General features: G+C 38.0%; 1 protein-coding gene across 1 annotated transcript in view; it reads right to left on the bottom strand.

Annotated features, from left to right (window-relative positions):
- Positions 1-931: 931 nt before the first annotated feature.
- The window catches only part of TCF12 (transcription factor 12), a 353,758-nt gene continuing 336,528 nt past the window's right edge, over positions 932-18,161 (bottom strand). Inside the window, exons 17-19 of the mRNA XM_012801793.2 lie at positions 10,847-10,961; positions 9,511-9,673; positions 932-1,375 (exon numbers count right to left, since the gene is read on the bottom strand). Coding sequence (XP_012657247.1) covers positions 1,135-1,375; positions 9,511-9,673; positions 10,847-10,961 — 519 coding nt within the window. The 3' untranslated portion in view covers positions 932-1,134. The remainder of the gene's footprint in view (positions 1,376-9,510; positions 9,674-10,846; positions 10,962-18,161) is intronic.

Here is an 18,161-nt window from a genome sequence, read left to right as displayed (position 1 = left end):
CTCCATCTCAAAAAAAAAAAAAAATCTATTCATTAGAATTACCTACTATTGTATGTTTCTCTGAAAATTTGCTTAAATTCTCTAAGTCTGGTTTCCTAAGAAAGACTATTCCTTCTGTAATCTATGTTGAGGGTCATGGTTGTTGTTTTCAAGTACCTGTCCACCCATATTTTTTTGTTTGAACCTTCTTCAAATAAAATCTAACATAAATATCCAGTAAATAAGGGAGATACAGCTGCTTTCATAGAAGAGAGACTCGTGGCAGGGTCTGGAACCCAGGGCCATATCTGTGAATTCCTTGCAAAAAGTCTTAGGATAAAGCATTCGTAATTTTGGATAAGAAGTATATGGGTATATGCAAAAAAATGTAAACTTGATGGGATCACTTCTCAAGGGCAAGAAATATCTACTATTTGGTAACCTCGGGTCTAGGACCTAGATGGTTGGAACAGAGGAGGTATGCAATAAATGCATGTAAAGCAAATAAAGTTTCCAAGTTTGTTGGAATATGCAACAAATTTCAAGATTCCAACAAACTTCATGAAAATGAAATGGGAGTTGCCTGAGCCAGCGGTAGGTGAGCCTATATAAACCACACTTTTGTTCTTGAGGACATACAGGCATGCCAGTGCATGTTAGCCCAAAAAGTTCAGAGCATTCCTTATCTGGGATCAACAAGCCCTGAGACTTATTGACATGGGAGTAAAGGACATTCATATCTGGCAAATCCAGGAGGGGCCAAGATTAGGCATCCTACTAACAAGCAGGGTGTGGCAGATGCTCCAGGGTAAAGCAGGCAAGAAACGGGGTATAGAGAAGTAGGGAAGGCAGGAGGAGCAGTGAGGATGGCGGGTCTAGGCAGGTAAACTCAATAATGTGAGAGATCAGAGGCAGTAAGAGGTCTGCTCTCTGCCTGATTTCTCGGAGTGACTACGAGTTTGTGGGGAGCATTGAACCTACAGATACTGACCAATATAGTGAGGCAGAGGTTGACAGCTACAGGCAAAACTTGATCCTGATGAAACAGTGACAGAATACTGGGAGAAATGACTAATAATTCCCCCATGCAGGAGAGCAGTTATACACAGAAACCTCTGTACCCCGAGGCAGAACAGTTATGTATCTCTGCTGAACCTACTCACCTCTGACTTGCTGTTCTAGACTAAGGATGACTGCCACGGCCTGATGAAGAATAAGGAGTTTTGTTTGGGGTTTTTCACTCTTCAAATGAAGCTGACACATTCGGCCCAGCTCTTTGAATGCCTCATTAATATCTCGCACACGCAAGCGTTCCCTGGCATTATTGGCCATCCGCCTCTCCTTCTCCCTTTCTATCTTCTGTTCTGGGTTCAAATCCTCATCTTCATTGGTACTGCTGGAAAGCAAAGTAGCAACAATGTCTATTAGGTTTCCTGTGAAGATACGCTACCTGTGCAAAATTATTAAATATGAAGGTGGAAATGAAATTTACCTATAAATCTTAACAATAGCAAAAGCAGCACTTAACGCGACTGCATATTTCTTTCTAGTCTTTTTTTCATGCACATATGTAGCTGTATAGTTGAAATTTATTCCACATACATTTTGAAATGTATTTTTTCATTGTGCATGATAGCATAAAGGGTTTCTCTTACTGGTGAAACTCTTCATAAACACAGTATCAGTGACTAAATAATATTCTAGCACTCTATTATACAAAATATGACCTATAGTCAACGATACTGGGAGCCTGGTAAAAACACAGAATTTCTCAGGTTCTACCCAGACCTACTGAATCAGAAGCTGCATTGTAACAAGATGCCCAGCTGATTCACACACAGGTTTAAGTTTGAAAGAACCATCTAGTACATGGATGTATCACAATTTGCTTAACTTATGCTCTTAAACACATTCTGGCAAGTACCTGGTGAGTAAGAATAAGGAAAAACTTAAGATACAGATTGAGAGAGGTAGCTCAGAGAATGGTTATTTTTGTTCTTCTCTAAAGAGCAGTATCATTATCAGTATTGGTGATTATAAAAACATGGGAGAATTAATTTTTCTGAAGGATAAATTGGCATAATGAATCCCAAAGCCTTAAAATGTTCAGTACCTCTTGAGTGGCAATCCCAACTTTAGAAATTCATCCTAAGGATATAATTAGAGATGTACACAGGAATTTATGTAAAGGAATTGGTCACAAAATTATTTACATTAGCAACATACTAGACTCCAATAAAGAGATGAGTTAAAGAAACCAGAGTACTTCCAGACAATTGACCACTATGTAGCTTCTAAAAATCAAACCACAAATTCTGCTAAGCAAAAAAGCCAGCCACGAGAGACCACATACCGTATGATTCCATTTACATGAACTTCTAGAAATGACAAAGCTATGCTAACAGAAAGCAGATATGGTCACCAAGGGTCAGGGGATAGAGAAAGGGCCTGCCACAAAGAAGTATAAGGAAAATTTTAGAGGGGGGAGTGAAAACATTCCACATAGTGAATATGGTGGTGGTTATATAAATTTTAAATCTCTCAAAAGGACTAAACACACACACACACACACGCAGTATGTATCTGTCAAGGAACAAAAGCTATACACTTAAACTGATGAATTTTATTATACGTGAATTAAACCTCAATAAAGCTGGCCAAATTAGAAACAAATAAAACATCATATTGTAGAAAATCTTCAGAGACAAGTGAAAAATGTTATAAATACATGGTTGAATAAAACCCCCCCTGAGATTATATAATTTATGCCCAGTTAAATTTCAATTTAATATGTATTTATGGAAAAAGAAATATTCCTTAAAATGTAAACAGTGGTTAATTCTGGAGAGTGGAGTTTCTTATGATTTTTGTTTATGCTTTATTATATTTACTACATTTCTACAATGGAAACAGACCACACAACCAGAAAATAATATTTCAGGGATATGCTTTGGAATAACTTTTAGAAAGTTCTATTTATATTTCAGAAATAAGTGCTCAGAACCCTGAAATAATGTGAAAAATAATAGAAATTGTCATCTTTTCTCAAATACTGTATTTTAATAAAGAATAGGTATGCAATAGATTGTTACTAGCTAATCATTAAGAATTTATAAACACATTCTTTTGACAATTGAGAATCACTAGTGCTCTGACTTCAAAAAAGCTTTAAAAGATCATTTAGCGGCTTGGCGCCTGTGGCTCAAGTGGCTAAGGCGCCAGCCACATACACCAAAGCTGGTGGGTTCGAATCCAGCCTGGACCTGCCAAACAACAATGACAACTACAACCAAAATACAGCCGGGTGTTGTGGTGGGTGCCTGAAGTCCCAGCTACTTGGAAGTCCGAGGCAGGAGCTGGAGGTTGCTGTGAGCTGTGATGCTATAGCACTCTACCCAGGGCGACAGCTTGAGGCTCTCTCTCTCTCTCTCTTTCTATTTTTTTCCAGGTCCCCTTACCAGAGTTGATGATTTAGTGAGTTTGGGTTGAGGCTTAGGTATCTGTGTTTCTAAAATGTTCCCATGTCTATGCAGCAGGGCTGAGAACCACAGTAAGACTCGAGAAATCAGTGACCTCCTTAGGATTACAAAGCTAGTGGTAGCATAATGACAAGTACTGACTTGTGGTACATAGAAGCAAATGTACACCATGTACCTAAAATTTCCATCATAACAGCAATTGTAATATCTTTATTTAGTGCTTACTGTGCATTAGACAGTGTGCAAAGGGCTTTACATACACAATTTTCAGATTATTCTCACAAGAATTCTATAATAGAAAGTCTCTTTTTAGAGAATAAGAAACGGAGATCAAAGAGCTTTAATCACTTGACAAGTATCTGATAGAACCATAATTACACCCAGTTTAGACTTCCTTTGTTTAAAGTCCATGTTATCAACCTATTCACTATTGTGGACTATTACACGTTGCCTCTCACCTTTTGATGAACTATGAGTTGGTAAACTATGACCTGTGAGCTGGTCATCTGTTTTTGTAATAAGTTTTATTGAAACAGCCACATATCCATCTGTTCATGCATTGTCTTTAAATGCTTTTGTACTATAATGGTGGAGCAGAGTAGTTGTGACAAAGACTGTACAGCCCCAAAAGCCTAAAATATTTACTATCTGGCCCTTTATACCAAAAGTTTCCTGATCCCCAGTCTATTCCATGAGAAGATAAGTAAGAAGGAAACATGCAAATTATTTCTCTTCAAATTCTATTTGAATAAAACTATGAAAGAGTTAACACGTCTCAAAGGAGTGGTTTCTGGATTCTCTGATCTGGTTTTTACCTTCTCATGCCCCTGACAGTTGAGTATGATGCATATAAAAATAATACTATTAGGAACTTAAGATCTTATTTTTCTCAAAAGAAATGTTTGGGTGTTGGCTCGGCTCCTATAGCTCAACTGGCTAAGGCGCCAGCCACGTACACCTAAGGTGGCGGGTTCGAATCCCCAGCCCGGACCTGCCAAACAACAATGACGGCTGCAACCAAAAAATAGCGGGGCGTTGTGGCGGGCGCCTGTGGTCCCAGCTACTTGGGAGGTGGAGGCAGGAGACTCGCTTGAGCCCAGGAGTTGGAGGTTGCTGTGAGCTGTGATGCCACGGCACTCTACCCAGGGGGACAGCTTGAGGCTCTGTCTCAAAAAAAAAAAAAAAAAAAAAAGAAATGTTTGGGTGTTGAAAATAGCGACAATGTCAGGCTGGATATGATTATATACCTGTAATGCTAGCATTCTGGAAGGCTGCTGGAAACCAGCATAAGCAAGTGTGAGACCTACATCTCTAAAAAAACAGAAAAATTAGCTAGGCATGGTGGAGGACACCTGTAGTCCCAGCTGCTAGGGAGAACTGAAGCAGGAGGATTACTTCAGCCCAGGAGTTTGAGGTTGCTGTGAACTACGCTGAGGCCCTGACACCCTAGCCTGGGAAACAGAGCAAGACTCTGTCTTTAAAAGAAGAAAAAAAAAAAAAAGAAAGAAAAAGAAAGAAAGAAAATAGACTGTCAAAAGGTAAAAAAAAAAAAGGATATCTTCTATTTTTTTTTTTTTGAGACAGAGTCTCAATACCATGTTTCCCTGAAAATAAGACCTTCTCCCAAAATAAGCCCCAGCAGGATTTCTATGCATTTGTTAAATATAAGCCCTGCTCCGATAATAAGACCTAGTGATGGGCGTGGCTATGCATTGTATCTGCATAGCCACACCATGCATTTCGGTGAGTAGCGGTAAGGAAGACTGGAATACCTTTTATTTGCTACAGCTCCTTTCTCCAAGCCGTTTATACTTGCGTGGGTGCATGTGTGGTAACCACAGTGGCAGGCATCCTACTGTGCACATGTGAATGGCTAGGGGAAAGGAGTTCACGCATCACTAGCGCCAGCCCCACCAACAAGGTTGGCTCCCCCTGTCAGGTTCCAGAAGAAGATGACTTAACTGTATTTGGATAAATGTAGATTATTGTATTATACTTAATTAAAATAAGATATCCCTGAAAATAAGCCCTAGTGTGTCTTCTTGAGAAAAAATGAATATAAGACAGTGTCTTATTTTCGGGAAAATATGGTATGTCACTCTGGGTAAAGTGCCATAGCGTCACAGCTCACAGCAACCTCAAACTCTTTGGACTTAAGCAATTCTCTTGTGTCAGCCTCTCAAGTAGCCCACCAGAATGCCCAGCTATTTTTTGGTTGTAGTTGTCACTGTTGTTTGGCAGGCCCAGGCTAGATTCGAACCCACCAGTTCCAGTCTACGTGGCTGGTGCCCTAGATGCAGAGCTATAGGCACTGAGCCAGGACACCTGCTAAATATGTGAACAGTACACAGGATCATGTTAGTTCTGTTAGTTATATCTCCTTTGCACCATTTAACACAAAGAACAGTATTTTAAATATAAATATCTACATAGATGATATATATATATTATTGATAAATGAATACATATACCAAAACCAAGGTGTACCATAAATATATTGTATCATCTTATTTAACTGTAGAACTAGAAGAAAAATTTGAAGGGAGAAATTGGAAATCATTCAAATCATTCAGCTTTGTGGGCCATATGTTCTCAAGTAGTGACAAGTAAGCAAATCTGCCAATGCAACACAAGAACAGCCACAGACAGCATGTAAATGAATGGGATGTGGTGGTGGGTCTGACTGGCTCAAAGGCCATAGTTTGCCACCCCCTGTTTTAAATCATAAGAGTACTGGGGCCAGACATGGTGGCTCATGCCTAGCACTCTGGGAGGATGAAGCAGGTGGATTGCCTGAGCTCAAGAGTTCAAGATCTGGTCTTTACTAAAAAGGTAGAAAAAATAGCCAGGCGCTGTGATGGGTGCCTATAGTCCCAGCTACTAGGGAGGCTGAGGCAAGAGGATGGATTAAACTCAAGAGTTTGGGGTTGCTGTGAGCTATGAAGCCATGGCATTCTACCTAGGGTGAGGGAGTGAGATTGTCTCCAAATAATAATGATAATAATAATGATAAAATCAATCAGTCAATCAATCAATCAATCATAGAGCCCTTATGTGCCACATAATGATGTTTTGGTCAATTGCATATGTAACAATGATCCCATTAAAATTATAATTGAGGGCAGCGTCTGTGGCTCAGTGAGTAGGGCACTGGCCCTACATGCCGAGGGTGGCGGGTTCAAATGCAGCCCTGGCCAAACTGCAAAAAAATAGCCAGGCGTTGTGGTGAGCACCTTTAGTCACACCTAAGCCCAAGAGGTGGAAGTTGCGGTGAGCTGTGATGGTACAGCACTCTACTGAGGTGACAAAGTGAAACTGTTTCTAAAAAAAAAAAAGAGAGATTATAATTGAGGGGAAGCGGCTGTGGCTCAGGGGGTAGGGTGCGGCCCCATATACCAGGGGTGGTGGGTTCAAACCCAGCCCTGGCCAGCTAAAACAGCAATGACAACTGCAACAACAACAAAAAAAAGCTGGGTGTTGTGGTGGGGGTCTGAAGTCCCAGTTACTTGGGAGGCGGAGGCAAGAGAATTGCTTAAGCCCAGGAGTTGGAAGTTGCTGTGAGCTGTGGTGTCACAGCACTCTACTGAGGGTGACGAAATGTGACTGTCTTAAAAAAAAAAAAAAAGATTATAATTGAGCTGAAAAACTCCTCTATCGTCCAGTGAAGGGACAATGCATTTCCCACGTGTTTGTGTTGCTCTTGGGGTAAACAAACTTACAGTGTTGCCAGTTATATAACAGTATATAATTATGTACAGTATACAATATAGTAAGTCCTCACTTAATGTCAATGATAGGTTTTGGGAAACTCCAACTCTAAGTGAAACCACACTGGCTAAAACCAATTTTTATCATAGACTAATTGATATAAACAAGAGTGACATTCTTACAGCCTATTTATGGTCACAAAACATCACCAAACTTCTAAATAAAGACCCCAAACACCTCCAGTATCCAACATTGAAGTTATGTGAAAGAAAAGAATAAGTAAGATTTATCCACTTATTATTCATGGATAACTGGACCCTATCCTAGAAGCATAGGAAGCAAGGTGAATGCAACCCTGGACAGGAAGCCACTCTCCAGGGTGAACTCCCACACACACTTCCATACTCACTCAGATTGGGACTATTTAGACATGCCAGTTTACCTAACGTTCCTGTCTTTGGGATGTAGAAGAAAATAGAGTACATGGAGAGAAAACCTACAAGGGAGACCAGAACATGCAAACTTCACACAGTGGCTCCTGTTAGGAATCAATTTTTTTCCTCATTAATACTGAACTAAATAAACGTTATTTGAGGATGTACTATACTTAATAAAAAACTGTTACTGGTTTATGAATTTATTATACTATATTTTTATCATTATTCTAGAGTGTGGTCCTACTTACAAAATGCCCCAAACCTATAAAATAGCCTCAAGCTGGTCCTTCAAGAGGTATTCCAGAGGCGGCAGTGTTGTCATAGGAGCTCCATGCATGTTACTGCCCCTGAAATCTTTCCAATGGGACAAGGTGTGGAGGTAGACAACAGTGATATCAATGGTCCTGAATCTGTGTAGGCCTAGACTAATCAGTGTTTGGAACTTAATTTTTAATAAAAATGTTTAAAAAGTTAAAAAATTTAATGGTCCTGATTCAATGGTCCTGAATCTGTGTAGGCCTAGACTAGTCGGTGTTTGGAACTTAATTTTTAATAAAAGTATTTAAAAAGTTAAAAAATTTAAAATTTTATTGGTTGGGTACAGTGGCTCACACCTGTAATCCTAGCACTCTGGGAGGCCAAGGCAGATAGAATGCTAGAGCTCAGGAATTTGAGAGCAAGACTCCGTCTCTAAAAATAGCCTGGCATTGGGGTGGGTGCCTGTAGTCCCAGCTACTCAGAGGCTGAGGCAAGAAGATCACTTGAGCCCAAGAGTTTGAGGTTGCTGTGAGCTACAAAGCCATGGCACTCTACTGAGGGCGACATAGTGAGACTCTGTCTTTAAAAAAAAAAAAAAAGAAAGAAAAAAAAGAAAATCCAAAAAACAAACCTATAGAACCTATCTCATTTGTAATCCAGGGACTGCCTATAAGGATATAAATAGAAAATGTTTTTGTATAGCGGTATGTGTTTGTATTTTAAGTGTTATTATTAAAGAGTCAGACAGTTCAAAAAAGTTAAGAAGTTTATATAGTAAAAAAGTAACAGAAGTTAATATTAATTTATTATTGAAGAAAAATGTACTTTATTAAACTTAGGGTAGCCTAAGAGTATAATGTTTATGGAGTGTGGAGTAGTGTATAGTAACGTCCTAGGCCTTCACATTCACTCCTGCCACTCACTGACTCACCTAGAGCACTTTCCAGTCCTGCAAGCTCTTGGTGATGCATGGTAAGTGTCCTACAAATGCACAGGTATACTAGACTTTATCTTCTATTTTTACTGTACCTTTCATATGTTTAGCTACACATATACTTACCATTGCATTACAACTACCTGTAATATTCAGTACAGTTGTTGTATGCATTTATAGCCTAGGAGTGACAGGCTACACCATATGGCCGAGGTGCGTAGTGGGTTGTACCATCTAGATTTGTGTATTTACATCTAGGTTTGTGTCAGTATACTCCGTGAAATGCACACAATGACAAAAATCACTTAATGATGTATTTCTCAGAATGTATCCCCATTGTTAAGTATGGCTAGACTTATTTATTTGTTGACTGAATGCATCAAATGTCTGTACCACACAATTTAACATGTTTTAGTTATTTTCTAACAGAGTAAGAGATTAAGCAACTTCAACGGAGAGATATAATTTTTCTTTTTTAATATGTAGACCCTAAAATGTTGTGGCATAAAGGAAAACATGATTTTGGAGTAAAACCTTCACATGCTTCCCCTTTAGGGGAACTATGGCAATTTAATAAAAACTAAATAAAAATCCCAATACAGTACGTAGCATGTAGCTGGAAGTCAATAAATGCATGACAACCTTTAACTAACTTCTCAAGTATTTTCACTCACAGCAAATGAGTGAAATTTAATACCTGGATGCCAACAAATACCTTGTTCTGCCTCTAGATGAAACCTTGATATCTTTTTGGGAGGATTCATCATCTGATTTCATGTCATCTGATGAAGGAGGTTCATGAAGGTTTTCATCTTTCTCTTTGTTTTCAGTCTTGATCTCTGTTGCAACAACAGTTCCAGACTGACTTTGCAAGCCACCTAACAAAAAGGCAAAGGAAACATAAAATAAATGACCAGACTGACTTATGAATTAGAATTAAGACAGTAAAAAGCTTGTCAGATGGTGACTATCCTTACTTGTTACAGGGCTATGACAGAAATCTGAAGATATAGGAAAGTATATAATTTAGAGATGAAAAGAACGTGTCTACAAGCTTTTTAAAAAACATGCATTAAAACTGTTTAATACAAATTACAGGAGTCTGTTATTCTGGATTAAGCAGACTACACTAAAAATCAAAATGGAGTTATCCACGTTGACGTTTTCTATGTCACCTAATTGAAAGTCAGTTGAGAGAAATTAGGAGAGAAACACAGCCAGTTCCCAAATAGGCCAGTTTCAATCTTTGGTGGGTGTGATAATGAAGATTCCTCTGTGTTTTCATCTTTATGACAGAGAGGTAACCTGAGGTTAACCAATCAGTTAGCTTTCTTTCTTTTTCTTAAGTTATTTTTTATGATTTTTACAGCATATGTACTTAAATGAATAAGCTGGACCCTGATAATCAGTTTAATGCTCACTTTTAGGCACTATTTAATAGTTAAGCACAGAATGAGAAACTTGAATGTATTTTAGAAACTTTTTAAGATGGTGCCAAGGTAAAGGAATAAGCTTAACATTTCCTTGGATAAACACAATAAAATAAATTTCCTGGTTAAATGTAACTGGGAGAACTTTATTCTGGTGGTCTTAATACTGGTCCTGTATTTATGTGCTTATTTATAAGCTCACAGTTTGTGTTTTATCAGAATTGTATGTTTCACCAATTAAATTATAATCTCTACTACAATAGCTTCCATCATTTAGAGCTCTTCGTATACTCAGAAATCTTTCTCACTCATGAGGGGAAGTGATTAAGGAAGAGAGACGAAGAAGGAGCAGGTATAAAGATAACCAGTGAATAATGAACAAAGCTTTGTACAGGGCTTCATCTATTAATAAGTGTGTATAACTGGACCAGCCAGGCCGGCCAGTTGGAATCCTAAATATCTAACCTCCACACCTGGTGAAGACACTATAGTAAGACTACTTTTTGGAATTCTTCCTCTTAAAGGACTTTTAATTCACAGAAGTCTATTCAGCTGCAAGACAAATGACAGGGTTTCAAAGGCTATCTCTGCATTATTGCTGAAAATCAACAATACAGGTACCTCTATAGTTTTCTTGTGTTTTATGGTTCAGGTCTGTGCTTGAAGCAGTTACTGTACTAGACAGGACTGAATGATTGCCATTGAGACTGACAGAGTCTTCCCGGTGAGTTCCAATCTGAAGTAAAACAAAAAACAAAAACAAAAAAATATCAAAATGGTCAAGACAGTTCAGGGGTAATAATTGTCCAAATTCTTTTACCAGGTTTAACAGAGAAAACAATATCACTCATCTGAATTTAGCATCTTTTTCTGGATGCTATAATATACTTGATCATAGTACTGCTTTTGTTTATTTATTTTTTGGGGGAGACAGAGTCTTAATATGTCACCCTAGGTAGAGTGCTGTAGCATCACAGCTCACAGCAACCTCAAACTCTTGGGCTTAAGCGATTCTCTTGCCTCAGCCTCCCAAGTACCTGGGACTACAGGCGCCTGCCACAAAGCCCGGCTATTTTTTTGTTGTAGTTGTCATTGTTTGGCTGGCCCAGGTGGATTCGAATCTGCCAGCTCTGGTGTATATGGATGGTGCTCTAGCTGCTGAGCTAGAGGCACTGAGCTGGTAGCACTGCTTTTAAATCAAATCAAATTTTACCTTTTAAAAAATGAAAATTCTAGCTTTGCTAGGTGTGGTGGCTCACGCCTGTAATCCTAGCACCCTGGGAGGCCAAGGTGGGCGGGTCACCTGAGCCCATGAGTTCGAGACTAGCCTGAGTCAGAGCGAGACTTCATCTCTTAACAATAGCCAGGTATTGTGGCGGGTGTCTGTGGTCTCAGCTATTCAAGAGGCTTAGGACAGAGAATCACTTGAACCCAAGAATGAGGTGGCTGTGAGCTGTGACACCACAGCACTCTACCAAGGGTGATAAAGTGAGACTCTGTCTCAAAAAAAAAGGAAAAAAAAAAAAAAAAGAAAATTCTAGCTTGGAAATTTAAACTCCTACAGAGGGTTGTTGTGAGAAGCAAATAAGCTAATAAAGATAAAGCATTCTATAAACCATAAAGCACTAGACAATATAGGGCCTACTAATAATTCTTCATAATCAATCTGAAAACCTATTTAATTTTCTCCAGAAACATGCACAAACTTGCATTTAACAAAATATTGCTATATTGCAAGTAACAACAGTATTTATGTAAGTTGGTTTGTCCCTTTTGTATATAGTATCTTATTTCTACTTCTTCTGTCTCCCCTCCAGATTTTTAAAAGAGCAGCAAAAGCAATACAATATTAGCTTAAAAGTTTTACACATTACTGGGCAACAAAACCGGCATACATTTGTATTCTCAGTTTTAATCACACCTACAAGTCACAGGTAACCTGAAATGGAAAGGTAAAGCATGCAACCACCAACTTTCAGCTACAGTATCTTTTGAAAATCTTGTTACAGATGGTTTTTATTAGAATAGAGGCAGAGATATCAACTAGTAGATTAAGTCTTCAATTAACTAGGTTTATTGCCCAGAGTTATATATGAGAACCACTATTTTTCAACCAATCCTCCAATCCTACTAAATTGCTGAACTTTGAATCCCTCTTGAGTAATTAGAGCTTCTGTCTTTCATGACTTTGTATGGAGGTAGATTTATTCTTTGCTTTCCTGTGAACTAAACAAAGGGAACCAAAGCAAATCTTTTGGTAATGTAGGCCATTTGGCAATGGATCTGATCATAATATAGCAGTTATTTTACAATACCTTTAAATAAATGTTTGTCTTTAACCATTATTCTTAATATGTTTTTTAAAAACTCATTTTTGGGTACAATGTATATTGTTCTGGTGATGGGTACACCAAAAGCCTGAATTCAGCATGATACAATTGATCTATGTAACAACAAAAATAATTTATAGCCCTTACATTTTTTTTTTTTTTTTTTTAGACAGAGCCTCAAGCTGTCCCCCTGGGTAGAGTGCCGTGGCATTACAGCTCAGAGCAACCTCCAACTCCTGGGCTCAAGCGAGTCTCCTGCCTCCGCCTCCCAAGTAGCTGGGACCACAGGCGCCCGCCACAACGCCTGGCTATTTTTTGGTTGCAGCCGTCATTGTTGTTTGGCGGGTCCGGGCTGGGGATTCGAACCCGCCACCTTAGGTGTACGTGGCTGGCGCCTTAGCCGGTTGAGCTATAGGTGCCGAGCCAGCCCTTACATTTTTTAAAATAAAAAATCTCAAAACTCATTTCATGTATTCCATAGCTTGATGAGTATTACTTGTGTCACTGTTCCCTTAGATAATCAAGCACTGACTATACCCTTTTTCTAAACTATGTAATTTCATCATGCATTAGATTTATAAAATCTTAAAGCTGGGAAGGGACCACAGAAACTCTGGGAGATTTCCATCCCACATTCCACAACCAAAGGTTTTAGTCTTCAGATTCTCCTCCCCACAAAATGTTAGAAAAATCTGAAGAACTAAACCTACTGAGAAGTAGATTGTAAAAACTGTATTCAAGAGAGAAAATTATTTTTAAGATATTTCTTGAAATCCTGTCTCAAGGGATTATGGTCATGTTTCTTGTGATCTATGAAATACTCAATGCCTAAGAGGAAGGTCAGTTAAAAATTATTTCATTTCATAAGAATAGATATGAGTAAACACAATATATAACCATAATTTTCTTTTGAAATCTTAGAAGCCTAGACCTATTCTTTTTTTTTTAAATTGAGACAGTCTCACTTTGTTACCCTTGGTAGAGTGCCATCATGTTGTAGCTCACAGCAACCTCAAACTTTTGGGCTTAGGTGATTCTCTTGCCCAAGCCTCTCTAGTAATTGGGACTATTACAGGCTCCCACCACAACGCCCGGCTATTTTTTGTTTGTTTGTTTTTTAGCAGTCGTGGGCTGGGTTCTAACCCACTAGCCCAGGAGCATGTGGCCGGTGCCCTGACCATTGAGCTATGGGCACCCAGCTCCTAGACCTATTCTTTTTTTTTTTTTGTTTGTTTTCTCACATTAACGTATATTACTTGCTTTCAAAGGAAAAAAATTAACTGGCACACACAGCAAAAATATAAGCATTTTAAAAAATGGCCTCAGACTAGCAGAAAAGAGTTTTTCATGTTAATGAAGTTAGCAGGAACTTTTTCTTTGTAACCTGATTCCCCTTGCAAATGGCCCTCATATATTTTCTGGAGAATTTGACTTTCACAGTTCTTATGGTTCTCTTTAACCCTTGTTCACCCTGGCTCCCAATGTCCTCCCTTTAATCTGCAACTCCACATTCAAATGGCTCTGTCTACACACACAACAGGTGTATAAACAGTTCTTTGTCTGAGCATAGAGCCTATGGGGCCATCCAGATAGGACCCTGTTTAATTGTTCACCTCGTTAGCATACAGCTGACAGGCTGCTGCTGCTGCAGGGGGAATAACATGGGAAGGCAAACCCCTTGTCTGCTATGCTCTAAGTTTCAATTATTATAAAGAGCTCTATTTCAGAATAAAAGGCCCATCCCATTAAATGGCATCATCCTGCATCCTCAATCTTTGCAATCTGTGTACAGCCTTACTTTTGTGAGAGAACCCAACAAGGGACTTGTTTTCATTTAATTTGGCCAATGGCTTTAGCACTCACAATGGAAAAATGTTAAATCTAATTAGCTGATGAATAAGAGCTCTTGTGAATTAAGGATAGATTGAAACGTACTCAGTATGAATTTCTATCTGATTCAGAATTCTAATAATCTGTTCAATTTGTACTATTCACTGAATATTAGCAATTTAAATTAGTCAGTATTAATCTATAGACTGATTAAAGGATCTTTATGTACTACATACTATCTACCCCAAGGTATTTGTTTTATCTGAAGAAGGTTTTCTGTCAGAAACTTGGTAGTACTCTATTTGTTATGGTTCCTTTTAAATGATATTTCCGTAAATGTATAACTTCTATGGTTTGCAGACTTCTAAAGAGTTGCCATTTTGAATACTTGCAAATTTTAAAATGTTACCAAAACCCTTAAAAAGCACTATAATGTGGGTCTTAATGAAAATAAAATTTAAAAAAAGTCCATTTAGGAAAAAATTGGTTAGAAACAATAAGAGTGGTTTCAAGTAAAATCCTCCTATTCAGTTGAAACAATGCTAAAATTAAATATGAGTCAAATGGAAGGGTAAAATGATTTCAAATTTATTTGATAAGTGACAAAAATGTTGAAATAATTTTGAATAAAATATTACCCTATTTGTCTATTAGTCTTTAATAACTTAAGTCTCTTAGAACTAAGGACAATATAATTTCTCTAACTGCCTTAGGATTAAAAAAAAATAGACATGCTTTATATTTTTAAACTATTATAAGGCAAGGTAGCTTTAAGTTCTACAATTTAACACTGTTTACTGTGCTCTCCTACAAGAATACCACACTTCTATAACCACTACTTACACGGCAAAACCCCGAAGCAACACCAAAAAATAACTAAGAGAAATGCCTGGATTAAATTTCCTCAGGATTTATAACAATGAAATCAAAAGACCTCATGAATGGAATTTTATCCTATCTCATAAATAAGAAACTTTTTTAGATCTGCATCAACCTTTTGAAAGACTAACATCCAAAAAGCTTTAAATCTCACTTAGTTTGGTCTGAAGTTGAAGTTACCAGCTGAATGAAAAAAAGCAGTACTCTTTGTTAAAGATAAAGGTACTAACATGGGGTATCTCGTTGGGCCTAGATATTTAGGTATTACAGCCATAAATGGATGTGATGTACAGTAACTTTTCACTGCTGAAACCTCTTAGTCCAAATGAAATGCATGATCCCATTTATTTTCAGTTTCTCACTTAATTTTTATTCCTGCCAGGAGCTGATTCCAAAAGTTCATTCTTACACTAAATAAAAAGAAGCAAAACTAAAGCCAAATGTTTACATTTCAGTAGTTCTAAAAACTCTTGACTTTGTGTTTTAAAATCTAAGTGTTAGGATCACATACCAATGACAATATTTAACCAAAAATATTTTTTAAGCAATTTTGCTTAAAGCAAACATGGAGAAATACATAAAAAATATTAAGAGTGTAGAAAATTAAGTAAATGAAATGTTAGCCCTATTCAAAAATAAGAGCAAATATTTAAAAAGGTGCCAGGCTGGCTATACTAATTATATTTAAAGGAACAGGGATTATCTATTTCCTAGTTTCTTTTTCCAATATATTTTCAGGAAATTTAATTGTTATACATATCAGGCAGTTAAAATATATTAAAAGTCTTCGGTGGCTGAAAGCTCACTTCTAACCATTGATTGGCAGTCAAGCTTATGGTAGTCCAGTACATACAGGTAAAGAAACAGCCAAAATCAAGTCTTTTGAAATTGTCTCCTAGTGTCATATATTTTTGGCAGGTAGTAGTCTTTTTACCTCATTGGTGAGAAATACAAGAGTATTTTTCTGGAACAGTTAAAAAATACCCCACAATTATTTCTTTTTCTTTCTTTTTTTTTTTTGAGACAGGAGCCTCAAGCTGTCCCCCTGGGTAGAGTGCTGTGGCATCACAGCTCATAGCAACCTCCAACTCCTGGGCTCAAGCGAGTCTCCTGCCTCAGCCTCCCAAGTAGCTGGGAACACAGGCGCCCACCACAATGCCCGGCTATTTTTTGGTCGCAGCCATCATTGTTGTTTGGCAGGCCGGGCTGGATTCGAACTTGCCACCTTGGGTGTATGTGGCTGGCGCCTTAGCCACTTGAGCCACAGGCGCTGAGCCCCGAACAATTATTTCATCTGCAAGAAAAGAAGATGGATCTCCTACAAATCAATACCATTATGTGTAAAACTCTTACTGGTATAACCCCACTATTAAAAACAATGTAGACAGATGTTCTCAACAACAGAGCTATCTCCTTGGCCAAGGACACTGGTTAACCTGTCAATGCAGACCTTACACTATAAGTCACCTTGATTGCCAACTTGTCCTCACTGCAGGCTGGGAGCTGTCTGTCCACGTTTATCCTGCCATCAACTCTTATTTTCCACTCCTAGTACATCCTGGCTTACCTCAAACATTCCAACTTCTTCAACAAAACTCCCATAATATTCACTAAAACAAAATAAGCAAAAAAGTTACAGGATCTGGGAAAAAGGAAAAACATGCTAACCCCCTATTACCTGTGCCTGGAAGCCAATTTATGTTATAAATCAGGAATTCTCAAGGTCAGCCTGTGGCCGAATCTTGTCTTATTTTTCAAAAATAAAGGAGTCTGTGCTTTTCCTATCATCCATGGCTGCTTTCATGTTATAATGTCAGAGTTAAATAGTGAGACCTTATAGCTTGCAAAGCTACAAGTATTCACTATCTATCCCCTTTTGTAAAAAAAGTACGTTGAACCTTTTCTAAATGCTACAAGAGAAAGCAGTATTATATTTAAACCCTACAATTAGTATGCCAACCCACAGTAATGCCCAGTAAAACAGAGATCCATTTAAACAAAAATGTGATTTGAATGTTCTGAGAAAAGTCCTGAAAATATCTATATTTAGCAGAATAATTCCACTTTCTGCAAGAAATCAATGGAATGATTAGCATTAAATGTTTACAAAAAAGCAGATTTCAAATTTGACACAGTGATACAGAATTGCTGATAAAGTGATACATCTGTGGTCACTTCGTAATTTTGGCTATGTAGCTTCCATTATTTAGGAACCTAAAACAAATACTAATTTATGTAAATGTAAGAAAATGTAGATAAGCTTCTAGAAAGTTAAACAAGACAAAAAAAGGGAAAGTGAATTCAAATGTAAAATTGCATTTCTAAGTCATAATTAGTTAGGAATATGCAGAGGTGCCGGAGGACATTAAAAGCTGAAGATTAGCTTTTAGAGATGGCTGGTAACAGTTTAAAAAAAAGTGTTCCCCAAATAACACATCTTGTAAGAATAGGAGGAGTTGATTCCATAGAGGTGGCTACTGAGCATGTAAGCAAGAAGCTTCCAGGAGTACTGATGGAATTCCTTAGACACAGATGTAGGTCTTCACCAGCAACAGGACTAAGATGGAGCTGGGAGAGTCGACAGCAGACTGTGAACTTCATTTCATCACTTTACTCCATCCTCCCTTGGTCTTTCTGCTGAAGCTGAGCACTGAGGACTGAATGACTTCGTAAGGACAGATTTTTACTGACTCACTTGACAGTGTCAGATTTTGTCAGCTAGTAACTTTGTATTTTGAGGGTGAGTATGGAAGAAACATAGGATCTCCACAGCTGGAAAGTACACCAGTGATTACGTCTGGATGTTGTGGATAGCAGATGATGTCTAGCACATCTTTAATAGCTCTGTGCCTTCTAAGTGGGTTGTAAGAACAGAGAAGGTCTTTTTTTTTTTTTTT

The sequence above is a fragment of the Otolemur garnettii genome, unplaced genomic scaffold, assembly GCF_000181295.1.
Source record: "Otolemur garnettii isolate 467f Iridium unplaced genomic scaffold, OtoGar3 scaffold00011, whole genome shotgun sequence".
Classification (NCBI taxonomy): domain Eukaryota; kingdom Metazoa; phylum Chordata; class Mammalia; order Primates; family Galagidae; genus Otolemur; species Otolemur garnettii.
This window is presented reverse-complemented; position numbering and strand designations above follow the sequence as displayed.